The 26,410-nt window shown below is 42.3% G+C and overlaps 1 protein-coding gene across 2 annotated transcripts in view; it reads left to right on the top strand.

Moving 5' to 3' along the window:
• SASH1 (SAM and SH3 domain containing 1) overlaps nt 1–26,410 on the top strand; it is a gene marked incomplete at both ends in the record, with an annotated part of 549,489 nt that overhangs the window by 437,861 nt on the left and 85,218 nt on the right. For both annotated transcript variants that reach the window (XM_084261985.1, XM_084261986.1), the window contains one exon: nt 18,338–18,466. In XM_084261985.1, coding sequence (XP_084118111.1) covers nt 18,338–18,466 — 129 coding nt within the window. The remainder of the gene's footprint in view (nt 1–18,337; nt 18,467–26,410) is intronic.

Below are 26,410 nucleotides of genomic sequence, written 5' to 3'. Positions count from 1 at the left end.
GGACTGCTGTGGTGGCTTTGCAAGAATTTGGATTGCAGGTTTTCCGTGAGGAAATGGACAAAAAAAGAAGCAACTGGCTTTAATATGTGCAAGTCTGTAAAATTTGTTTCCTCTCTAAAAGCGTGCTCTCTGTTAAAGAAGTTGGTGGAGATGTGTGATTAGATAAAAAGAGGTACAAAGGACTTTTACTTCTCAGCGATGTCTGAACTGTCCCGTTGGCAGGAAGAAACCCAGCAAGACCAGCGCCATTCACTGAAATGCATATGAACCCTGGAGTTCACAACACAAGACTTCCATGATGGAAAATAACTCCTCTAAAAATAAAAGGAGCTGCCCCCATGGCAGCGCAGTAGCTGTGGTGTGGGTCAGGTGTGGGCACGCCGGCTCTGCTTTGATCTGCTTGAGGTGAGGGGAACGTCTCTCCTGGCTTATGTTAACAGCAGACCATTCTTGTCTGCTGCTGTGTTTTGAAGCATAAAGTTATAATGTGCTATTTTTATCTGAACTAAAATTAGTATGATAAAGTACTTAATGGTTCAAGTTTTTATGACACCTGGATAAGCATCTTTGAGCTACGTACTAGTCTGAGAGGCATATTTCCTATGAAGAGTTGGAAATTGAGAGTGGGGATTGTACAACCTATCTGGAAAAGAGTTTTAAGCAGGGTATAACTGGAAATTTAGACAGACAAGCTGAAGAATATAATACACCCATGATTTTATAAATCAAACTTTTAGGCTTTTTTTTAAGGGGAAGTCATACTGGAAGAACTTGTCTTTAATGTCCATGTCATGATCTGTTTAGAGCACTGTTGCAGGTCCGCTCTGCCACAAGCCTGTTAGATTTTGTTGATTTGAGTTCCCTGTGGCCCTGCATGAACGTGGGGATATGCTGTTGGGACCAGTTCACATGATCGGACCTCCAGATGGAAAATTACGGTGCTTGTTCTGTGCATGTGTAAACACACACATTGAAGCTTACAGGCACAGTAATATCGTTATCAGGACTATAAATACGTCCTTCTCTGTTTCATTATTGTCACAGTGTTTAAGATGGTATACACTACTATTTGCTCTTTGGTGACAGCATACTGTCATTTGGTGACAGTCTTGTATCACGGTGTTCTCCACCTTCAGTACATTCTCTGCGCGTGGGAGTGTGTGTGTCGGGGAGGTTAGGTAACTATTTAATGCAATGATAAAAGCAGTACTTTGAAAGCTTTGCAGGGAGCATGATGAGAATCAATAGATGGTAGTGAAAACAGTACCATGCTTGTTACAGTATTAAATTGAGAGTACATGACTAATCTCTTGATTGCGGGACGCTCCTAACCCTCTTGCTTGCAACTGAAGATGCTTTGTGCGGTGCTGGTGGGTATGATGGAAAAGATGAGGGAAAGAACAAAAGATAAAGGGTCTTATTTTTGCCCCATTTACAAAAAAGCTTAATGAACCTAAGGCACAAAGTTTGTTTATGCTGGAGCAGTGTGTGACCAGTAGGTTTTCAAGAGGAAAGAAAAAAGCAACTTTTGTCGTTCCTTCACAAGTTTGGATGAGTTGACCTTCCTGGTCCTTCCAATGCCAGCACCAAGTTGACTGACCCTGCTGCACACAGCTCGCTCTGAGCTTGAGTGTAACCCTGCTCTAACCTGAGCTTGACTGTAACCCCACTTTAACCTGCTGGAGGAAAAAAGAGATTTAAGAGCACTTACGGTGAAAGCTCATTGCACTGTGTGAAGTTCTTAAGTGATCATACATCCACAGCTGGAGCTTGGGTGAAAAAATGTGCTAGGGCTGATTGCATGGCATTACATTGCACTTCAGGAGAAGGTTTTTTAGGCTTTTAAGGTATTTGCTTGCCAGAATAATAGCTTACCAGTCATAATAGGTACTCTTAGAAGTGATGTGCCACTGCCACAGAATCTGTGGGTTTTATGCCTTTACACATGAGGATGATGTTTGTTTTGTCTGTGTTTGTCATCTTTGTTTATCTGTATCTGTTACAGTTCTGAAACACATTCATCCTCTTAGGATTTTGCACTCTTGGCAGCAAGAGCTTCCTGTATATTCTAATCTAACTGAAAGTTGTTTTTTACACCAGAAATTTCTAGTGGAATCCTAGGGATGGAGTGTAAAGTCAAGATAGTTATTTTCTATGAGTAAATTGAGGCTCACCTCATTTCACCATCCCTGTTAGACATATTTCGTACTGTTACAAATATCACTGCATAGACTTAAATGTAACCTTCAGCTGCACAGAATAATTTTTAATACTTTTGTGTTTTGGAGCTTTCAGTGGTTGGCCAGGTTAGTGCAATAGATCTGAAAGCTGAAGATAAATCCTTTGCATTTAAACTGCGAGGATGAAAATAAGAAAAATCCTTATGCATAATTGTATTTGGATTCATACATAATATGCACCACAACTTGCAGGTTGTCATTTCCAGTCCATTGTCGGGCTCCTTTGCAACCTCAGAATTCATGAATAACCACTGTAAAAATGGGAGAATGTGGCAGCAGTCTGTCAATTGTGGTTTCTGTCTTCAAGGTGTGACTATACCTTTGTGCTTCAAACAATTGCTGTTTCAGAGTGTGTTGTGGGAATGTCTTGTTTTATACAAAAGTTAGGGGGAACAGATTTCCACACACAACATTTTATCAAAGGACTCATAAAGATATTGAATTGGAAAACAAAAAAAAGCCCAGCTAGGAAGTTCAGGAAATTCCTAGCAAAACAGGCAAGCAAGGGCTCCTGGTCAGCTTGCACTGGAGGTACCAAGAATGACAGCAGTTGATGGGCAGTGGAGCAGGGATGCCAGTGCCCGTGGCACTAAGCCATGTTGGCCAGTTTCTGACCCGTTCTTCAGGTTTACATGATGTCTCGTGTCAGAGGGAGGACTGACTAGGCTCAGAACAGGTGTTTGCCTTTTGCTGTACATTTGGTATATAAGTGCTTCTTTTTCAGCACAGGAAGCACAGTGGGGGATCTCCACCACAGAAGCTGTTTGCGTTCCTGTTTCCCCAGGGTTGCTTGTGATTTGCCACTGAGTTTGGTTGGAGTCAGGCTGCTTGTATCCCTCGGAGAACATTGACAGCAGAGGTAGCTCCAGGTAGTGGAGCAAAGGTGCGCAGGCACTGACATCCCTGCGTAGCCAGATCACTGGTGTGGCTGCAATAGCAGATGTATCTCTCTTCCCCCATGGGACATGTTCCTCTGGTCGATCTGCTTTCACTTCACTGGAGCAAAAGGACTGAATAAGGTCAGACTTCCTGCTGGTGGGGCACGTTGGGAATCTTTGGACGTGGCAAATTCTTTGGACGTTTTTCTCTGTGTTTTTACATACCATACTTCTCTAAAGGTTCTCTGAGGTTTTTCATATCAAGGAAAATAGCAATTTCTGGTGTCTCATCTTAATTATCCAAATTTCTCTGTCAGTATTTCAGCTTGTATTCTTCTTGTGCACCGTACAAACGAAAAATGAAAGAAGCATATTTTGCATTTTATTTTATAATGATGTGTCCTTGTTTGGGGGAAAGGTCTATTTGATTTCCTGTTGGATCAGTAGAGACTGCTCAGCTGTAGGTAGTGCAAAGTGGTTTTCAGTCATTGAAACTTGTGTTTTACTCTGTAATTACTGCTACCTTTGTTCTCAATGGTTTTCAAGGAGGCATGAAATGGAGTCTAATCTTGTGTTGTCTCTTTCCACTGTGGTATACTGAACTGAAGGGAAACCAGGATGTCTGCCCAGTGAGGTATATTGTTTCTTGCTCAGCCTACATCCAGCAATGTATTGTTTAGATTTTTGCATCCGGGAATGAGCATATATGTGCAGATGGATAACATTTGTAAAACCTAAGCTTTGCCTGATAGCTATCTAAACTCAGGAAGTTAACAGAGAACATGACTTTGATCAAGTCAGGGACTTGATCAGAATAATTGGCATGATGATGAATTGCTTCATAGCACATATGGTGTGCGTTCATGCATGAATGAGAGTGGAATGGGATGCTTCTGCATATCTGTGTTACAGACCTGTTCATGATGAGTTTGGTCAGTGTGGAGATTCAGTTCCTGATTACCAAAGTTAAGAGAAATGGGAGGTGGATGTTCACAACGTTGCTTTTTCACTCTGATGGAACGGTGCTTTCTTTGAGTAATCTTTGCCAAGTTCCTTGTGGGTTTTTTATCCTCATCTCAAATGTGCTTAGAATACAAAAGATTGTACAGATTTTCATTTTTCATCTGCCAAATCTAATTACAACTACTGCAAAATGCTTACAGATAGGTATTTATTTTGTAAACTGCCATGAAAAAGGAGAGGGGAGGGAGGTAACAAAATATGTTATCTCCTCTCTAGCCTTTCTGCCTTTCTTGGGTAGATCTGTTGCTGTTGCTGTGTGGGTTTGAGCAATTACCAAAAAAAAAAAACCAATGAGTTTGTTTTCCTTTCTTACCACACTCCTGCCTCTTTTGGGAAAGTACTTCTCATAAAGAGAAACGGAAAATGACAAGGGATGGAGGTGCAGTGATTCAGTGTCCAGAATTGTTTTCCTGTGGCTAGAAGAGTGAAAAGAGATTCCCAGATGAGAAGGGTAACATGCAACTGTTAGGAAGAGAGATGTAGGAGGATCATGTGAAAGGAAGAATTGCTGCATTCACGTCAGGAAACGGCCAGAGTACGTACTGGGACCTTGGCAGGGGAAGGTCAGGCTGCAGGCTGGCTTTGGGGATGCCCAGAGGAGGTGGCTAAGTGGTGTGGATGGTCAGGAAGCACGTGAGAAGTAAGTAGTGGAGATTTGATCCGGGTTCAGAAACGTCAGGGCTTATTTCAGGCACTGAGTGGGGGTGTCAGAGGGCTAAGTAAGCCTTCCTCCCTTGCTGGTTGTGCCTTGTTTTGGTTTTGCTTAAAGAGAAATACAGGCTATGGGTGGGTGGTCATTGATGTGCATATGAGTCATGTAAGATCATGCCATTCAGGTATTGCCAGCAGAGACTTGAAATGGTACCAGGCACCGGTTAGCTAAAACTGGCTGGGGATGAGAGCACCATTTCTTATTTTGCCAGATACTCTGTGATGTCCTGACTTCATGTTCACACGTTCAGTCATTCTGAACCAGCCTCTGCGTTTCGGGTTGTACCTCTCAAGCTTTGAAGAGATGTCCACATCTGAAAACATGTGATTCTCCTTTCTCTTTGAGACAGTCTTCCAGCAAAATCTTGGTTTCTCTTCAAGTCCTGATCCTTTATACATGAGGGAGCCTATTTGAAAGTGATATGGGTGCATATCATGAGAAGTGGTGTAACATCTTCCTTTTGCTCAGGGGGCTCCCTGCTGTTCTTGTGGCACTTCAGATGCATTCTGGTATGTTGGCTGTCCTGCTGCTCTTGTTGGGTTCATGGTTTGATGTTCCCTGGGACTGCAGTCTCTTCTTTCATCTTGGAAGCAGAGTCTGTGAGCAGACTCGTTCCATCTGAGACTTTCTTCTCATGTTACAGTTGCTTTTACAGCTAGGTGAGAGGTTTCTCTTAGACATGACAGCTCTCCTACCAAATGGTTAGTTAACGGTATGCTATCCTTTTGATGTTCATGTTCTTATGCACAGAGGCGTTGCTCAAGTGAGAACTTGGGTTACCCTCCAAGTGCATCTGTCTTTGCCCACAGTTGTCTTTCAACCTGTGGTTCAGGGCCTTGAGTTGGTCAGAACTAGCTTTTGCTTTTTATCCAGGTTTTGCCAGCTTCTGCCTTTATCATCTCTTTAGCCACGTGGAGCTCTTCAAGTTGTTGAACAGTTCAAGATGAATCTCTCATGTGCAACTCTTGGGTAGTGTGTTTGGTCTCCGTTAAAAGCAGCGCAGAATCATAGAATACCTCAACTTGGAAGGCACCTGTAAGGATCATCTAATCCAACTCCCTGCTTCTCACAGGACTACCTAAAACTAAACCATGTGACTAAGAGCCTTGTCCAGATGCTCCTTGAACTCTTGACAGGCTTGATGCTGTCACAACTTCCCTTGGGAGCCTGTTCCTATGATTGGCTGCCCTCCGAGGGAAGAACCTTTTCCTGAAGTCCAGTTTGATCTTCTGCGGATGCAGCTTCATTCCAAGTTCTCGAGTCTAGTATCAGTGGGCAGAGCCACTGGACTGACAGCACCCATGGACACATAGCATCCTGCTTCTTGGGGAGCTCCTATAAGTCATGAAGTGCACGTTGCCCCTTCAGAGAAATACATGCTCAAAACACCTGGGAAATATGGCAACCACACAATTATTCAAGCCCAAACTGTAGGATTTGCTCTGTAGGTAAGCGGAAATATTTCTCTTTTATTTGGGTAAGAGGCCTATTTAGCCTAATTAGGAAGAGCTTTGGCAATGATGAAGCAATATGAGCACATCAGAACACAAAAAAGCCCATCTTCACTGTACACAGATAAAGGGAAACGAGCAAATAAAATACGAGATCTCCAGAGTAGAAAGGATTATAAACTGGCAAGAGATAGAGTTCTTATTGCTAACTTGATATCCCTAATTGATATAAACGTGGAGTCCTGTGCAGTCTGTGGTAGTTAAAAGATATGCATCTAAATAATATTTAAATAGATTCTTGCATTTTTAAGACCCACTGGAGTGTAATTGTATTCAACTTAATTAAATGAACTGAACCCCCCTGATAACTGTGTATTACTGCTCCTAAATAAAACACTCTCCGAAGAGACTTCAAGATGCTTAGTTAGGGTGATAAAAAACCTGAGCCCAGCACTGTGAAGTTTTGCATGAGCAGCTTTATCTTTAGTTCATCTGTATGCTGTACCTCTGCTAGAGTGAGAAGCTGAGGCTTCACTGGAGTGCTTCTGGGCAGAGTCAGTCTTTCTGGTTTAACATTATTTGTAGGAAAGTGATGTGTCTCTTTAGGCTATCTTATTAGTGCCACCAAAGAGTGGGACCCCCTCTGCACCTATGCCAGCGGACCCGATCCCCACAGAAGTGAGGGTTTGCAGGGGGGAACGTGGGGAGGTGGGGTTGGTGACAGTGGTGAGGAGGGACCTGGATGCGGTTTGCTTACAGGAGCTACAGGAAACCACTTTTTCTGCTGCTAGAATTACATGGGGAAACATGGATTGCTGCCATGATCAATTACGGTTGTTTCCTTTCCTGGTAAAAGACGGCTGGTCAGGAAACAGTAGGAGGGAAGGCGAGGTTAGTCCCTGGATGCTCACAAGTGTTGGGTGTATCCTTTAAGCTGCAAGCTGCTGAATTCCTAGTAGGGGAAAAAATAGAAGAAAAGCAGAGTTAATGAAAGTAGTTTAAATGTCAACATTCTGGTTTTCCACAGTTGGCAGCGAGCCCCCCCCTCTCCCTTCCCCTGGCTGCTCTAGGTGAAGGGCTGTGTGTCTCTGAGGCGTGCAGTACCCTGCACAGCTGGGCACAGCAGCTGGGATAACGCATTTCCTTATCTTCTCCTGCAGTACAGTATTCTCTCATGCTTTGTCAAACTGGACTTTGGGATTGAGGGCAGGTACTCCAAGATTCACATTCCTCCTCTCCAAAACCTTCACGTGGGTAGCAGGAGAGTGCCTGTCTTTTGGAAAATAGGCTTTTAAATAGCACATGGAGGAATAAGGAATTGTGCTGACTGTCATGATCTCATGACAGCACAGTAGCATTTCTGAATGGCGGGAAGCTCATCGGTGAGCTGGGTCCTGTGCAAATGTAGGCATGTTGCTGCCCCATAGCTCTTGTAAGTGCAGATGAGGTAACAGGCTTGTCCAGCTGGAAGAAACCTGGTATGACTGCATCCCCAATGGGCTTTCCTGGTCACCAGCTTCCCTGCGCAGCAGGAGAGGGCTGTGCTCTCTCCTCCCTCCCCAGTAATTGTAGCTGGTGGCGGGGAAGATCCCTGTGCGCAATTCAGCTGCTGAAGCAGTGAGAAATTAGAAAAGGCATGGATGGCTCTCCTCCCTTGTTGGTGCATCCCTGAGGACAGTAGCATTAGGTTTTGGGGGCCAGGGGGAAGCTGTGGTCCTTGAGGAGGCCTGGGCAGCAGACCCTCAAAAAGGGTGGGGGGAAAAAACCCGAAGCAGAAATAAAGGGGTGAGGAGCACATGGAGGTACACCAGAGAAGCAAGGGAAAGGGGCAGGGGGAGCAGAGAAGTTTCACTAGTGAAGTTGCCTTTTTCTGGGTAAGGTCCTGCTTGTGCCAAACTGTCATGGTATAAAGCATAGCAAAGTTTAAGATAACTATGGTTATTCTTACCATCACGATGCTTGGAAAAATATGAGTAGAGAGGAAAGAAAGGTCAGGATAGGTATTTGTTGCTGCACTAGGATTTTTATACAGCACCTAGTACAAGGTGGAATAAAATACCACATAAACATTACAGATCGTAAGAACTTCATGATGTTGAGGGAAAAAAAGAAAAACAAACATTTCACAGGCCAAAACAAATGTAGTGTGTTTTATTTGGAGAACCTATTTAGGGACCACCAAATTGCATAAAGAGTTATTTTATGAAGCAAGTAATTGTTTTGCCTTGGGTGCTGTGGTGACAATTGCATATCTGTACCTTATGTATACCTGTTGGGAGCCTGTGTATATTGTGTCTCAGGCAAGAAATAACTTGCACACTAAATACATAGGATATAGAGTGCTGTATAGGTTTTACTGCCATGTCTTGGTGCTATGGAGAGTCGCATATCCCAAGTTTAAGTGCTTTCCTTACTGTTTTATGATGTTGAGAGGCTACTTCATTTAAATGATAAAAGTATTAGGAACAGACTATTAGTGTACCAGTAGATGGTATTCATGTTTTGGATATTGTTTGCGTATGGAGGTTGACTTACAGACAAACGAGTTACAAAGCTAGTAGAAAAAATAGCTGTCTATTTCTAAAATAAAACTGCCCTTTGAATACTTCTCAGTATATTTCTAATATGTTTGTAGTGAAATCCTTGCTTTACAGTAGTTTCTGACTTTTTTTCCTCAGCTGAAATTAAAACCAAAATTTCATACAGCAGAGTCCTCCTTAAATAGGATTTCAGTGTCTTTGGGTACGTTGGCTTAGACTAGTGCGCTTTATTGTTTTGTTGTCTCACCATATGTCTGTCTGTGAGAGAATGCCCCTTAGCAATGGCCGATATAAAGTAGAAATCACTTTTGACTATGCTTTTTGCAGTGAAACTTGGTCATAAGCTTGCTTTCTCTGAATATACCGTGCAACTTTTACAGTATTTCCCAAGGTGCCATTTGCTGAGTTTCCACAGTTGTGGTAAGATGCTATTGTCTTCTCAGTTTGTTTTGTCTTTAAATATCCAAATTAGCCTTGGTTGGGTTTTTTTTTTCCTTTACATGTTTTGTGTTAGTTTTTTTCAGGTTACAATTTTGATGAGTTGCTCACACCTAAGATACGTAGACCCAACCAGTCACAGACAATTTTTTTTTGTCATACTGTGCTACCACTATATGTAAAGAAAAGTTAGGAGTTCTAATGAGGGCTTCTTCACTCTGTTGGTTGATAGGTCTAGCTCACTGAGATAAAGATTTATTTTATCATCTCCTTAAGATGTTTGGTTTCTGCATATGTTTGATTAGACTCTTAACTCAGACATGAAACCACCCCCTTACACATCCTAAACTTCCTGATTCCGAAACAAGAAATTCCATCTCCTTAATGGTGCTTTAATCACATGCATTTTCATTTCCTAATTCTTGGCATTCTCCTGTTTGCCACTTGTTTCTGCTCCCAAGTGCCAGCGCTGCGACAGGCCTGCATGGAGAGACATACTTCCACACAATTTGGGAAGAAGTCTCAGCAAAAACAGTGGGCATAAGGAGGCAGTGAGAGCAAGGGAAACAAAACCAATGAGACATGATGTCAGGTGCAGTTATTATGTGACTTAAGGAGGAGTTAACTTGTTCTGCTTTACAAGCTGGCAGGGACAGCCTGACTGCTGACCAGCCTGGTGGCCTGGCGGGTATGGGAGCAGACGAGAGTTCCAAGTTAGGTTTTGATGAGCTTAGTGCAAATCACCTTGGGGAAAGGAGGAGAGAAGATAATATACTGTTATTAGGGAAGCTGGACATTAAGGGTGCTTTGAACTAACTTTTCATGAATAAAATTTGCATGTAATCTTGTATGTCAAGATAATGAGCATCTGAAAGAGCTGGTTCTACTTGTGATAAATGCCTACTTTTTAAGTACATTGGAATGTACATTTGCGTAGATGCAACTTTTTCGTTAGCATTCATGCATACATGCACACATATATTTTTATTTTTTTACATAGAGGACTTCCTTGGTTGCATGCCAGGGAGTGGGATCCCAGTAGTGTGCTTTTAAATTGATTTTTATATACAAAGGGAAAAAAGTCAGTTGTGTTCAGAATGTTTTTCCACCTTCCTGACAAAGACTTCACGGCTTTACAGTGAAAAGTGAGGAGAGAAAAGACTGTGGTGCCGATGGTGGAGGAAGCACTTTCTTTGCGGAATTCAGAAAAGGGGAAGAGTTTGTTTTGATGTAAAGATGGGACAGGGTTTCATCTATGCTAGAAAAAGCTTCCATAAATCTGTGGTTTAATATAAAGCTTCTGGGTCTGAAGTGACTGTGCTCTGAACTCAGTGGGCTGTATCAGTTATTTCAGATAACTCTTGCAGAAGCTTTTATATCAAACTACCATTGTGCGTTCTGCTTATTGTACAGAATCTAGAACTGTTTTAATCATGCTGCACAGAGCTTGACACAGTTTTTTATTAGATCTATTTCTGTACCTCTGTCTGTAAAGCTGCATAGCTTAATGACTCAACCCTCAGATGCCATAAAAATTAATGGAAAGTCTTCTATTGAATCAGTCCAATCTGTATGTTCTCTTTGTTCTCGCAGCGTCCAGCTATAGAGAGGTCGAGGGAACCATGACAACCCTGCAGCATCCTCTAAAATAGCTGTTCTCAATATAAAAATGTCATGACTTCTACACTGAGTATTTTATGCCTTCCCCTGAATATCAAGGCAAGCGCTGGGCTGCTTGGCCTCGCGGTTCTGTCTCATTCACATTTCTGACCCCGCTGACTGTCAAGACAGACTTTGAACCTGTCACTTCATGGATAGGGGAATTGTTACTTCTGCTGAATGGGAGATTGTCCTTTCTGAGCCCTAGGAAAAGAAAGAAGGAAGTATTTCTCTGACAGCTTGTTGGGTTTATTTTTAATGGCAATCGTTTTGAAGCTAAGCCAGAAGGCAAACCATCGGCCTTCTTCCTGGCAGAAATACACTGCTAGCAGGGGACAGGTAAGAGGGTCAGAAGTAACAGATAGAATTATCGCAAAGCTCTGCAGGTTTTCCTACAGATGGCTGTCCTCATCGTTCCAGTCTGTGACAAATTCAGACCTAGGCCCTAGCTAGAGAAATTTTAACTCTCCTGCTTTGAAAAGGCTTGCATCTGATGTAAATCTACCTCTTTAGAAAGAACTGTGGAGGAATGTGAAATACCCTGTCTCTCAGATTAATCACTCGAGGCCTGAATTCATGTATTACTGTGTCTTGCAGTGTAGGGAGGTACACTGCCAGTCTGAGGTTGCCAAGGGAAGCATGCACAAGTTTCTTCTATGAGCCTGAGTTAGGAAAAATATCTCAAAAGGACTGGTGTGTTGTCCCATGAAAATCTGAGCTTACCTTCTAGGTAAGCCATTTCTGCTTAACTTGAAGCATCTCTGGGCATGTGTGCTATGTAGTGGAAGTCCTGGTGAAAACAGTGTGTTTATTAGGTACAAACGTGTTTCCCATCAGCAGATGTTCTCATTTCACTACTTTTTTTTTTTTTTGTCCCTCCCCCCTCTTACCCCTCTTCCCTCCCCTAAACAAGCCTGTTTGCTCTGGCCCACGTTCTGGCTTTCATACTTCTTGTGCAGCTATCCAAACCAAAGGTATTACTAAAATGCAGGGTTGTGTTCCGCAGATTTTTGGTAGACGTCCCTGTTAAGATCCAACTGCCAGAAATAAGCTCCTAATGTTTACAGTGACTCTCCACACAGTAGTCCTGTGTTTCAGGCATGGAAATAGATTATTTAATTTTTTTTCCCATCTTGGTCTGTGAAGGTCAAAACCCATGCCTTTGCCAGGGCGTGATTGCAAAGCATTGTGAAAGAGCATCTTCCCTTCGTCTGTGCCCTTTCCACATGCATTTATATTTAATAAGAAAAAGATTTTGGTGTTCATTCCTCCCCACCCCCGTTTCTGACCTGTTTCTCACCTCCCAGTTTATGCACGTGCTGTGACCATAGCTGGGGTGGCTTTTAAGTTCGGAGCCTGTATAGCTGCATTGTGTGCAGTAATCTGCATTGCCATGTGCAGATGGAGACCCATCTGTCTTGCTGACCAAACGGGCTTGTGGCATGCATATCCTTTTTTTTTTTTTTCTACATTTTTGAAATTCATGCAGTTACATGAATTTCACCCAGTGACTTGGAGGGTGGGCACATAAATCTGATAATCAAGGCCTCTTTCCTGACATTCCTAGTATCTGCGGGAATGGGAGGAGGATATGCTGGAATATGCAGCTTTCTTAGACGTTTTAAAGAATCTTGAGATGGAAAAGTATAAACTCAAATAGTTGAATTTTTGGTAACTTTTTCTATAAAGTCTTATTCTGCATAGAAATTTATGCATAAAGTATGTAGGCTGTGCCACTGCCTGGTATTTAGCTTCATATGCAGGTTCATGTAATGTAGATGTTACTTAGCAAAGTCCATTATTCCTTTTTAGCTATAATAGTGTTTCTATCTGATTATTAAAATGTGAATGTATTTTTACTTAATTTTATTGCCAGCAGAGTTCTCTGACAAAACATTTTTCTCCTTTATACTTTCAGTTGTCAGCTACAGAAGTTTCTGCCAAGCGCGTTAAGCCAACTGATAAATCCTAACTTCATAATGTGTCAAATCATTCCAACTTCCCTTTGTAGTCGCTCCATTAACAGGAATCTTGACGGATTCCTTTAGTATTCACATGCATTTCTGAACTAATTCTCTGGAAATTCCAGGGCAATTCATCATTTAGTCTGTAATTTATGATGCCAAAAAATGTTGCATGCATACATGATAAGATGGAAATTTAGGAACTTATTTGACAACCAAAAATAGAAATCTGAGATAACTTCCGTTTACATTATGCTGTTTCATTAAAGCTTCATTTTAGGTTTAACCCTTTAAAACTGGCAGGTTGTTTGCTTTCCTGGCTATCAGACTATTTCATGGGAAGGCCTTAGGCAGTAGTGAAGTCTTAGGAGAAACACACAACTTTTTTTTTATGAATAAATTAAAGCGTTTCAAGAATGGTATTTCTGCTCAATATTTTTGTGGCTTAGGAATTTTTTCCACCAGAGATCTGTGGGATTATATGGCTGGAACATTGCAGTTTGTGTGGCAATAAACACAACTGGTGCAAAGTGGCCTTCACGGCAGGGCCTTGCTTAACAGTGAGATTTGTAAGGAAATGAGGAAGAGCTTATTTTGTGGTCTTGGTTGTAAAAATACTACTGACCTAAAGCAGTTAAGACCAAGCACATCAGTGGCTCTGAATTACAGATATATCAGTAAGAATGAAATTGAAAGCTGTGTCTTTTTTGATTTACTCACATAAGCTGTTTCAAATATGGGACCTGTCCACGCCAAAATGAGACATAGCAGCACGTAACTGAGGCCTTATTATGAATTGCACTGGCTGCTTATTTTTGGTATCCAATAGCTGTATATGCTGTATACCTTTTTCCTACCTGTGAACTAAAATGGCAACTCAAGTTTTGTTTACACCTGGTTGTTCTAGCATTGGAATCAGGCCCACAAAGTGGGGCTGTGTATAAGGAAGAGGAGGATTGAACAAACTGATGGGTTTAGACTTTTTATTCCTGTTTTCCTGAAAATCCTAGATTTTGGCTTGCTTCTGAAAGCAAGAAAGTAAAAGGAACTTATGGAAACAGTCTTAATTATTATTAAAATTGTGTTAATTATTATTAAAATTATCTTAAGCTGAAGGGGGATAGATGTGGATTAGATACTAAGAAGAAATTCTTCCCTGTGACGGCGGTGTGGTGCTGGCACAGGTTGCCCCCTGCCTGGCAGTGTCTGAGGCCAGCCTGGATGGGGCTTTGGGCAAACTCGTCTGGTGGAGGGTGTCCCTGCACGTGGCAGGGGGTTGAAGCTAGATGGGCTTTCAGGTCCACTCTGAGGTCCCTTCCACCCCAAACCATTCTACGAGACACAAATTAGATTTGGTTCTTATGCATCTGAGTGAAATATTTTTTTTTTTAATCTTACTAGTTATGAATGCTTTGATTGTTCTATTTTATTAATGATGTGAGGGATTTTTAAAAAAACATTTCAAACAGTTCCTTTGACTCTCTGTGACTTGTAAGAAAATGAATGACTTCTTAAGTCAGAGCTGAAGTTTTACATGCAAATATTTTTTAATACTCAACTTGAAAACAAAATAGAAATGCAAAGTACACTGGCGGTAATTTTGCATGAGACAGTTTAGAACTGTTTGGAGAAGCTGGGGGTCAATTTAATGAGTAGACAGACAAAATACCATAGTTCAAAAGTAACCTATTGATTAGTTGTACTTATGGCTTGATGATATGTAAGGTATGTCTTCTCGTCCATTATCAGTGCAGGTAGAATAATGAAGCATCTTCTCTTTTTCTAGTTTTGCCATATTTTTAGTAGTATTTGAAGACTAAAGGAGGATGATGAACATTATAGGTAGAGATAAAATTTGAGGTAATATAAATCTGATACAAAATAGTTTAAGATATGACATTATTTCCTTACATATAACATGAGTGGATGCTGTGGGATGTGAAACAGTCACTGACTCTGGCTTGAGCTTGATTTGTGTATCTGTGTTTCTTTTCGGACAAAAGCAGTGCTCTCTGGATACCCGCATGCGCAAACCCATAGAAGAAGCTCTTTGCCACAGGGACAAACGATTCAATCTGCATCTTCCAGTACAACTTCCTGGCAAGCTGAGATGTCAATGCAAATGCTTGTTCTCATTTTCGAAAGCTTTCCGAGCTTCCAACTCCAAAGCTGTCTGCATCTCGTTAGGAGGCTGCATGACGCTTCTGTGAAGTGGCTAACTTGTAAAGCCAGCAACCTTTGGTCCGGTGACCCTCACAAAAGTATATGCCAGGGTTGCAATGAGTATATGTTTCAGTTATCAGTTCTCATCTCTAAGGTCTTATGGGGTTTTTTCTGTGCCTTGATTATTGGGGGTTTTTTTTGATTTTAAGCTTGCTTTTGCGCAGGACTGGCCTTCCCTGGGGAGCTGGCATGAGCTGTATTTGGAGCACAGCCCCTAATTTGAGTCCTGAGCATTGACAACAATCCCTTCTGTCAGGCAGGCAGGCTGGTGCCTGCAGCTCAGCTTCTCTGGTTGTGTAGGCACTGGCAGACAGGGTCGCCTGTGAATAGGCCTTTCTTTGCAGCCGCGTGCTTGCTGACGGTGGGGCCACCCATGGTCTGCGGGCTTTAACCGGGGTGCTACAGCCAAGCTAATTTTGCTCTAGGGATGGCCACAAGCCTTCAGCTTTGTAGAGATCACCTTTAAGAGAAGCACTGTGAACTGCATGACAGAGTAAGTGAAAAACAAGCACTTGTTTGACTTGGTCGGATCCATTGTGCAGTGACATTGCCATCCCATGAGTGACCACTAACCTGAGGGGTGTGGGTGTGAGAAGGTGTGTGGAGGAGACCTGAAGCCTGCTGTGGTCCTCGCCTCAACTCCACTTGGCTCTCAGCTAAGCTGAAGTTCATGTGATATGTTTGGATTTGGAGTGTATCACTCAATTTGAGTCGAGACTTTGCTTTCACAAGTTACACCTATTACAGAGCAGATTTAGTACCTGAAATCTTGCAGTTCACAGAATTGGGAGAAGTGCTGGACTGACAAAGTGAATAGGCAGGTTTCATATTGTTCTAATGAAATGATGGCTTCCTGTCTTGCCTTTCAATCATTACTGTTTCCTCTACTCTTATCTGGCAAAGCTTATTAAGGAATAAACAGACTCAGGCTGGAGAAGGTAGTCTGAAGTGGGGAGTTTTGGTAACCCTTAGAGGGGTGTTTGTTATGATGGAGTGACTGGGATTCCAATGCCATATTGTTTCTTGGGAAGTTGCACAGGTTTTCTTATTCTTTGCATCAGGGAGCAAATGAAGGTTAAGCTTGTTTTGTGTTCATTTACACCACTGTGCTTCCCACCCCCAGCACTGTGGCTGTAGTTATCCCTATGGAGTGTGCAAACCTTGTGAAAGCAGCTTGTTATGTGCATGGCATCGGTGGATGCACCCTCAGCCAAACCTCTGATGACCCCTTGGAGAGTGTGCAGTTGCAAGGGCAGATGTGTGGAGCTTGTGGCACAGGCAGAGAGTCCAAGTTCCTTCTCCAGCTTGTTGGGAAGTGGTGGTTGGTGAAGAGGCAGCTGGAGGAAGATGCGTGCCTGCTGCGCGGGCAGCACTGCTACTCGAGTAGGGTAGCACAGTCATGGTCTCAAAGATGTTGTTGTTTAGTCCTCATAAATTACACACATGCTCAGTGGTGTGGAAAGTTGTCCGAAGTTCTGCGAGGTCTGAAGTTTCCAGAAGTGTATTTGTACTAAGGATCCTGACCTTGTAATGTTTGATGTATCTCCCATTTGAGATCTTTGGCAGGTTGAGAGAGGAAATGCAATGAAAAACCACATAGATATGTGTAAGGGGCGGGGGCAAGGGGTGTATAGGTATATATTTAGTGGGGTGGTTTTGCTTCTGCTGCTCCAACAAGTGACCTGCATGCTGTTTGCTACCTGTACTGTACATAGTTGAAGAACATGCAAACTCTTCTGCATTTTGAGAAAATGAGCTTTACAAAACTTCCCAAGGCATTTGAGGAAACTGTTGCACATGTGGAACTGCCCTTAAAGTAGGGAGTGTGTAGCACAGACCCTGATGTTTTAACAGGCTTTCGCTTTGATTGAAACTGGAATGTTTTTTCCAATTCTTTGGAAGTGATACTTCATTAAAATGGGTCTGCCTCTTCAGTGTAGTCAAGAACTCCAAAAGCAGGACTGCGTACGTGTTTCCAAATGGCAATAGTTTCAGTAAGTTGTGGTTTCTAATTAAGATTTCCTTCTAGCTGGTATGCTAAAACTCTGTATTGCAACTTATGTATATTATTAACATAATTATTTTAAATGATTCCTCGATTGCTTATTTTTTTCTTAATATTCAAGGCATAATTTTGTATTTATATGTGTTGGGTCTATTAATAGCAATAATGAAATAATGTGCTGTAGTTCATTCTTGCTCTTCTCTCAGAATATTCACACAGTATATAGATGGTTACCTTTTAAAGAATGCTTACCATAACATATTTGCCTTTCCATAACTTTAGACTATAAATAGAGAAGCAAAGTTACTCCATCTCCTCTTTTGGACCTATTTTAAGTATGTGCATATCATACCAAAAAGTTTAATTCACCCTGCCCCCCCCTTTGCCTGGCCCTCAATGGCATGCATATCTGAAGTTCGTAAGGATTTCTCAGCCCACTTAAAATCCAGCCTGTTTTCTGGGTTGTTTTGCTTTTCCTCTTATTTATCCATCATGTTAAAAGTATGAATTTTGACTGTAGTTAACAGATGATTACAATTAGACTCTTGCCTATAGCCATTTTATTAACAGGGTGGCTGGCAGTCCTGCCTAGCAAAGCAGACACTTGGGTCTGAGCATACCGTGATTCTGCCTCCAGTATATCTTAGAAGATCAACTGGCAGAGTGTCTTTGTGGGTGGCATAAACTCGCCTGTTCAAGTCATTTGGGTGAAACTGTTTGCAGTCTGGCCGATTGTGCTTATAAGCAAGAAACGTAATGCTTTAATTGCTCTTAGTCATTGTCAAGGAGAGCAGGGCTACTCCCAGTAAATAAGGTCAGTGAAATATATGTAATGATGGTTATTGGATGAGTGGGTAGCTGCTTGGGAAAACCAAATGGAATACAAATATATGTAGGTGGGAGGGAATTGATGCAGATAGTGCCTGAGGATATGTTGTTCCTCTGTTGTGTGTTGCTGTCCCTGCCTGCCCTCTCTGTGCAGGAGTGAGCCAGGGTCCCACCTGTTTCTCCAGAGCTGCTGTGATACTGCAGCTCCCAACTGTTCTTGCGTGCTCAGGTCTAGGGATTAAGCTGTGTGCTGGATGTGACTGCAGGGAGAGGGTCTCCCTTAGAGAGGTGGGGTTACTTTTAAATCAGAATTTTAAAATTTATTAACCTGTTGCGTTTTTTTTTTCTTTTTTTCTTTTCTTTGCCTTCACCATAGGATGGGTCTCTGGGAAATATTGATGATCTGGCACAGCAGTATGCAGACTACTATAACACCTGCTTTACAGACGTCTGTGAGAGGATGGAAGAGCTGCGCAAACGGAGGGTTTCCCAAGACCTTGATATGGTATGTAGAGAAGTTATGACTTCATAAACAAATGATTGTCATTCATGCCCCAGATGAATTATCAATATTTCAGCTTGAAGAGTTCTACCTGGGGAAATTACTATGTGTGGTTGCGTTCATGTACACAAACGTTTCATCTAACTCAATTAAACACTTGGAAATTAGCAGGAATAGTTTTTTTCTAGGTATTAGTTATGATTCATTAAGCCTTGGAGTCTGCGTTTCTTAGCTCTTTAATTGAGTACTCTTTGCTTGCACGCATTTGCTTGCAAACCTCAACTCTTAGAGGTTTGCATATGACAAAATGTTTCCTTGCTCCGAGATGCTCCCAGTGTGAGAACAGCAAAACTGTGTGCTCCAGTTGCCCTGTACAAACCGTTAAAGTACTGCTGCTCAGAACTCCAAGGTGCAAATACTGGTTTCAGGCTCCCAAATGTAAGAAAATGTCAGTTTGGGGAACTCTCCTCTATTACTGCGCATTACAGAATCTGTAGCGGGGCATTGGGTCACAGAGTCCTTCAGCCTTGAAGGGACCTTGGGAGGTCCAGCCTTCAGCTCAAAGCAGTGTCAACACTGAATTGGAACAAGGTTGCCCAGGGCTCTATCTGTTTAGGTTTGAAGACCTCCGAGGAACATGCTTTGCCGCCTCTCTGAGCAACCTATGGTACTGCTTCACTGTCATCTCAGTGAACTTTTCTTTTTTTCTCATATTCCTTACGACATCTTCAAAGGTATTTTGTACCTGTTACATCTCATTCTCATGCCACGCACCACTGTGAAGAACCAGGCTTCATCTTTTTTTATAACCTCCCCAAAGGTACCAGCAGGCTGCCAGCAGATTTCCTTGAAGCACTTTTCTCCAAGCTGAATTTCCCAGCTCTTCTTGCAGGGCTCAAGTCGTTGAGCACCTTAGTGGCCCTTCCCTGGATTTATTCAGTGTTGCCAATGCCTGTCTAGCACTGGACCCATGCATGGCCTGACAGGTGCCAGGGAAAGAGGTAGACTCGCTTCCCTGATCCCTTGGCTACACTGGCATTGACAAGGTGTTGGAAGCTGCTGAGTTGTCGTTGCTGCCCAGGCTTGCTGCTGGCTTCTGCTAAGCCTGCTGTCCCCCAGGCATTTCTGCAGAGCTGGCTGGCCTGGGCAGTGGGTCCCCAGCCTGTGCCGGTGCACGAGCTCACTCCTCCTCAGGAGCAGGACTATGCAGTTTTCCATGTTGAATTTCATGAGGTTCCTGCCAGGCCGCTCTGAACAAAAACATCACGTGTTTTCACTTGTTGGACAATTTCCTTACTGTCCTGTAACATTAGTAGATGTTTGTCATTACTTAGGGTGTGTATATGTTGCTGATTGCTGTGCTTTCTTCATTGTAAACTTCTTTGTTAGTTCTTATAACATTCATAAAGATGAACTGTGACAGAGAAGAAAGCTTTTATGTCTGCTTTATTAGGTCTTAAGCGCTGAGTTTGTGTTTCCCAACAGCACCGTATGTTTATACATACAGACTTACAGATATTTCCTTCAAGTCTTGTCTCACAGAAACTGGGTGACTGAAGGAATTACTTTTTTGTCACTTAAGATTTGGCTGGGTGGTAAATTTTCTATCACACACAGATAAACTCTCAACCAAAGTATGGTTAGTATCTCTGCCCAGGCACAGTGCTGTGGCAGAGCCAGCAGGGGATCTGACAACAGTGCCGCAGCTCCTCCACAAGATCAAATTCTTTGAGACAAATTCAGGAGCTGAAGTTGTGTGATTGGGTCTTCTACCTTTGCTTGCCCAGATCCTGGCACTGAGTAGCAGCAGGGAGTGGTTTGCATCCTTTCTCTAGCAGAGGTGATGATGTCGATTACTTCAAGCTACTTTCTTTCCTCTTGGGATTCCAGTTCAGGAACTGAGAAGCTTCCAGAACTTGTATGGCCTACATAATGAATGGCTGCAGGGGGAGTGACCTCCTCTGCTTCACCGAAGTTTTCTAGGTCTTTCTTTAATTTTAAATAAAAAAAAAAATCAAATGTATTTTGCAGATCTGTTGTTGTCATCAAGAAGTTCCAAGTGTTAGACAAAAGGTTACTGCAGGAAATCCCCATGTAGACAGACCCTTGAGGCCTCCATGCAAAGAAGTTGATGGCACAGAATCATGGTTCTTGTGGAAAACCCCCTTCCCTGCTCGGTATAGCTGGTACTCCGGGTGACTCTTGGCAGCAACAAAACACCCTTTCCTGGTGTTCTTGGAAGGCAGCTCTTGTGCTGGGTAATGAGGCATGTCTTGCAGCAGGAGAGGGCTCCCATTTAGACAGATGGGCTGAATTTGGCTCCCTTTGCTTCTGAAGCTGCAGAAGCCAGGCTGGGGAAAGCCATGTGAGCCTAATTAACTCACATCAAAGGTGCAGAGCTTCATGCTAGTTTAAATAGATGGGACCTAAACCAAGACAGACCAGCAGGTGATTCACTAGCTCATTCTGGTCAAGAGAAGCTATAGTCAAAGCAAGTGGCTGTGTGAAAAGAGATCCTGGAGATTTCTTTTTAGAAGCTCTTATATATTAAGTTTGCTCACTCTAGCAGCCCAGTGATGACTTCTTGAACTGCCCGGTCAGAGAGAAGATACTGCAAGTGAAAATGAAATTAGTGCTTAATTTTTGCTACGTCCATCACCACTATAATACAGTTCTTGGACATCAGATAGCCATTCTGCTGATAGGGTGTGAGATGATAGATACTAGCTCACGTCCAACAGCAGCAGCATCCAAACAGCACTGACTGCAGCTGAAGCTCGCTCTCATCAATAAGCAGTCAACCTTGACTCAGGTAGGCAGGGAGTGGAAAATGGCCATGTTGCCTAGAATGCACCTTCAGTATGACACAGCAGTATGCCTGTTTATAATCTGCTGCAGAAACAGGAATTGGTTTAAGCAGCAGAGCTGCCAAAGTGACTGCAAGAGTACTGTAAGTTACATGAAAGACCGGAAGAGCAACTTGTCTGTTGTGATGTTTTTCCTCTCTTTACAGCTTGAGGAAAGGTGCTCTATTTGCAGAGGTGTTGGAATAGTCAGTGGGGAGTAATTCTGGGGGAAATGCATTCACACAGACTATGATAGCAAATACATGCAGCCCCCAGATTATTATCCACCAAAACATTTTTGGCTTTTAGTCTAGCCAGGCTTTGCTCTGCCATACGTTGCTCTTGTAGCAGGGGTGAGGAGAGCAAGGGCTTTCTATATACCCTTTCTTCCCTAAAGAGGGGTCATGCCAGAGCTGGAGTCAGGCAGTACTTCTGCTCTTCCTTCCCCCCCACCCTACCCCTATGGTCTTTTCTCTCTCTCTAGCAAAGAGAACAGAGCAAAGCTGACGTGCATGCAGTGCTAGTGCCAGTTTCTAAGATTTTGCTTGAGTGAAGGTGACTGATTCATGAGAAGGAGTACCATAGGATAAATCCAACCCCTGCACTGAGATCCGGTCTAAATGGAGGAGTAAGGGGATGAGGGGGAGAGTGTTAGGTGACAGCTGTCTCAAAGCTACGGATCCTGTGTGCAAAAAAATTCTTAAAAGGTCTTTAGATTTTATAATGAAGAAAACTCAAGCATTCAGAAGTTGTGTTACAGCTGGGAGACTGAAGCTTGACTTTCAGGTGGCACTTCTTATGTCTTTCTCTGAAATGCAGTTTAAGTGATTAATAATATGTAGCAGAAACACTAAAGGCGAAGTTAGGTTTGTAGCTGCTTTTACTGAATGCTCCGAACCAAGAGAAAGAGTGGGTGACCCCAGGGGTCTGAACATCCTTTAAAAGCTGCACAGAGAGGCTGTGGCAGGAGGAGCAGTGTACTAACAGAGAAGTGCCTGAGCTGGCACAGCTTTGCCAGGAACATGTACTTAGCGCCAGCTTGCCCAGACTGCCCTTTATAGCTTTTCCACTGGAAGGACAGAAATATGAACTGTTTATTGCTGCTTTGGTACACTTTGAAATAATTTTAAGCTGTTCAGGAGCAAGTGTTGATATCTTGATTGTATATTGTACTTTGTAATCAGTGCTTCAACCATTTCCTATCAGACCATGGCCATTTCAGACTAGATATCCTGCTCTGGAGTTGAATTTTATTTTTTTTTTTCATCACTTGGTAAAATTGTTTGGGAGAGCAGCATATCTTGTAACAAAACAGTAGCTGGAGCTGAACACAGAGTATTTTTCCAAATGGTAGTGTCGTCAAGGATTGTTAGTTGTCCTTAACCATGATAACTGCTTTTTGCATTTGGAATTTTGCCTCTGTTTTTGTAATGGAAAATGTGCTTTGGTTTGGACATTAATGTTTGTGAACGGCATGGGAGTTGCCCACATTTCCTAGCATTTGGCCTATTCCTGTGCACCATGTGTTTTTTTGGCTGAGGAAAAACTGCAGTTGGAGTAGATGTAGTGGATTTTTCAGGCCCATAATGGATGTATCACTGGTAATATTGAACCGGACATCTGCTAAAATGCAGTTACAGCCAGAAAAGTGACTCTGTGAGGATGACACCTTGTTACGGCTCATATCTGCTTCCTTTGTGTCTTCAGGATCATCTGCCTGGCTCACTGACAAAGCCAGGTTCGCCTTGCCCGTCAGCAGGGCAGTTCGGCATTGATAGAGCTGTGAAAGAGCAAACTGCATTCTGTTATCTCATCCATCACTGACAGTGGCCGGCTAACTGCTGCTGCCAAGCTCTGTATCGTAGCTGATGATCTTCAAGTCAAAGAACAGCTTGAGGTCTTGTGATGGACTCTGACAGCTACGGTTTTGGCACTGAGAAATTGCACTAATCTCTTGACTTTTAAATTGCATACACTTAAAATGAATGCCACTGGAAAGCTATAAGGCATACAAGTATACCTTTTTTTCCTCCGTCAATTTAATTAATTTCAATCTGTAAAAGGGGAGGTGTTTCAAATTTCCCTATATGGTAAAGTACAGTTCATGTTTTTGACTAATTGACTTGCCTAATCCCACATGTTTTTACAGTACCTGCTCATGTACACATGCAAAGCCAGAAAGTAGAAATGAAAGTAAAACCGACGTAAGTTTCTTGTCTTACTGTCCAACATGTTCATAGTCCTCCTCAGTCTTGGCCATGCATGGTTTTGAAGGATATTCAGCAACTAGTTTGATTGCAAATGGAGTTGAACATCTAGATAATGTCATCACGTATAAATGGTTTGTGTCCAGCAAGGTGGAGTAGAGGGAAAGTGGAAAAGTAGAATAATTAGTAATTTCAGTGATAGAGTGGTTAGGCTTTAACCTTTTTAGAAGTGTATTTGGCTGTGTTATGTGATATCATAAGACTACTTTAGAAACTAGCCAACCTTCACTGAAGGAGACTGAAGTATCCAGAACTGTTGCAGTCAGTGATTGATGTGTATTTAAGAAATCTCCATGGGGGTTTAACATTGAGCTGCAGTTACAGCACTGAACATCTTTGTGGACTCTGCCTGTGCCTGTTCTATAGCTGGCTCCAGCCATGTCTGCTATTTTTTGCATCTTACATGCATTAAAATCTCAGGATCCTGAAGCAGACTGCTTATTCCCTGCCATGAAATGATCAGCTCTGCTTTGCAAATGCAATACTGGCTGGTTTTACCTTTGTCCTAAGAGGACACCACTGTATCTTGCTGGAACAGAATTTTGCTGTTTTGTTTTGTCTTGCTGGTTGCAAGAGGCCCTCCAAAGTATAAGCAACATCTGAGTTGGATTAAAGAGGTATCTACAGCACAAAAAAAGAGCTGAAGAACACACAGATAAGACTTCATAAATTTTGGAATGTTTCCAGGCTTTATCAGGTAGACACACAAAAGAAAATTACTAGTAAAAGACATTGACTTTCAGCATGAGTTTTTTTTCCCTGTATAGCTTGAAATAGGGGTGAGTTTTTTGAATATGAGGTACATGAGGTGTATTTACATGGAAAATACATAAGAGATTTTCACTGTATGTGGTCTGTCTCTCAATATTTGAGCTTTATCTTCCTAAGTTAAATTCACAGTAATTTTTTCATCAATGGAGCTTTTCAAAGGTAGATACAATGAAAATTCTGGAAGAGATGGGCTATTTTTAGCATCTCATGTATCACACACCAAGACAGAAAAGGCATTTAAATACAGAGCTAGCATGAAAATAAAGCAAGGCTTGTTCTGTACACAGTGAAGTGAATACCGCTCTTAAACAATTCTTAGTCCACATAGTGCTAGCAAGCTGAGTAAAAAAATCTCTCAGCTTTCTGTAAGCTAATTATCTCTTGCAGTCTTGACGTTGTTTTTGTTGGAAGCCCATTTATTAATAATCCCTTAAGCAAAATCTGGCTGTTTACAGGCAGACATTATAGGCTGGAGACTCAGCAGAGTGTGCAGCTGTGGTGGGTTGGGTGACCTTATCTTCCTTTTGTATGTTTGGAGGGTCCTTGCTTTTTGGAGCAGGATCTTCATTTTGGCACTTCTGGTCTTCTGAAAGTTTGTTTTTGGCAACGTCAGTGTTATTGCAAGAACAGGTTGATAAAGGTAATTGTTATTCTGTTTTCTGAGCTGGCAACACTGTTATGAATAAAATAATATTTATGTTAAAAATAGAGAAGGTGAATGTTTCCCTAGCTATTCTTAATCTTTTAGCAACATCTGTAGTGATTTTCTTGACCCTTTTACATTCAGCATGACTTTTACTTTGAACAAAAGATAAATTAAATATATTCGTATTGTGCTGTTCTTTTATCCCAGAAGCAGAGTGGATCTGCTGGAACTGACAGACTAGATTTGTATTAACTGTGATTTAATCTCATCGAGGCCTGAGGACTTTGGGGGAGAGAAGGAAACCGGTTGACTAACTTCAGGTCTCTTTGTGTATGTTTTTCTTCTTTCTGAATTTGAAAATGACAGCAAAAATGAAAATGTACAGCATCATGCTGTCTGGACCATTAGGTAAATTTCACTGCAATTGATAAAATTGTTAGAAAAAAAAAAGCTGACTAAATTGTCATTTTTAGAAGATGCTTCTCTGAGAAAACAAACAAAAAAAACATTAGAAAAAACAGAACCAACAAAAAATGAAAAACAAATATATCCCGAGACACTCAGTCCCTGTGGTGAACAGCTCCTGTGGTGTGCAGCCCAGCTTGCAATTCCCCTATCGCTAGACGAATTCCAAACTACGCAGCGGAGCGGCATTACTCTGGGCAGCACAGCGATGAGTATTGGATGGAACAGAAGACTTTTCTAGCCTGGTAGCAGCTAAACAGCAGAAGAATTAACCTAGAAGGTGTAACGTCTTGTGTTTGGATTACTCCTCTTTTGTCCTTGTATAGCTTTGGCCTGACTCCCCAGGCAGCCTCTGTGTACCCTCCTTTGGTCCTCCAGCCAATACTGTCCAGTCCCTCTGTGTGTTCTGAAGGTGGCTGATGGAAACTTCAGGTGTCAAGCAGTTCTTGCAAGACATCTAAGTCCTTGGTAGAAGTCCTCAAGGAATAGGAAGGATATTGCTTGAGACAAAAGTCTTGAAGTTAGCAAGAGACTCAAAAATCACGCCTGTAAGAACTGTAACAGCCTTGCAGGTCATCAGGGAAAACAAATAAGTCTTAATCAAAAATAAAGCAATAACATGTTGTGATGAGAATGAGAAACACATCACGAGTGTTTGTGCACATCTGGATGTGCTTTGCAACATCTGTTTCTCTGCAGCAGGAGGATACTCCTACAATGAAGATGCCCAGAGGAAGGCAATCCTCCATCTGTGAATTCAAAGGGATTTGGTTTGGGGTTTAGTTTTGGTTGTTGGCTTTTGGTTGGGTTTTGTTTTTGGGGGAGGGGGTGGGGTGGGGTTGAGGAGAGAGGTGTTGGGGGTGTTTCTCTGTATGTCACTGTGTTTGTTGGTTTGGGTTTTTTTCCAGCCTGTCTCTGCTCTTCATGAAGTAGGCTCTGATGCTGCACAGTT

Source organism: Gallinula chloropus (assembly GCF_964237585.1).
Source record: "Gallinula chloropus genome assembly, chromosome: 3".
In the NCBI taxonomy this organism is placed as follows: Eukaryota; Metazoa; Chordata; class Aves; order Gruiformes; family Rallidae; genus Gallinula; species Gallinula chloropus.
Note: the sequence above shows the minus strand (reverse complement) of the source record. Positions and strands in the feature narration are given on the sequence as shown.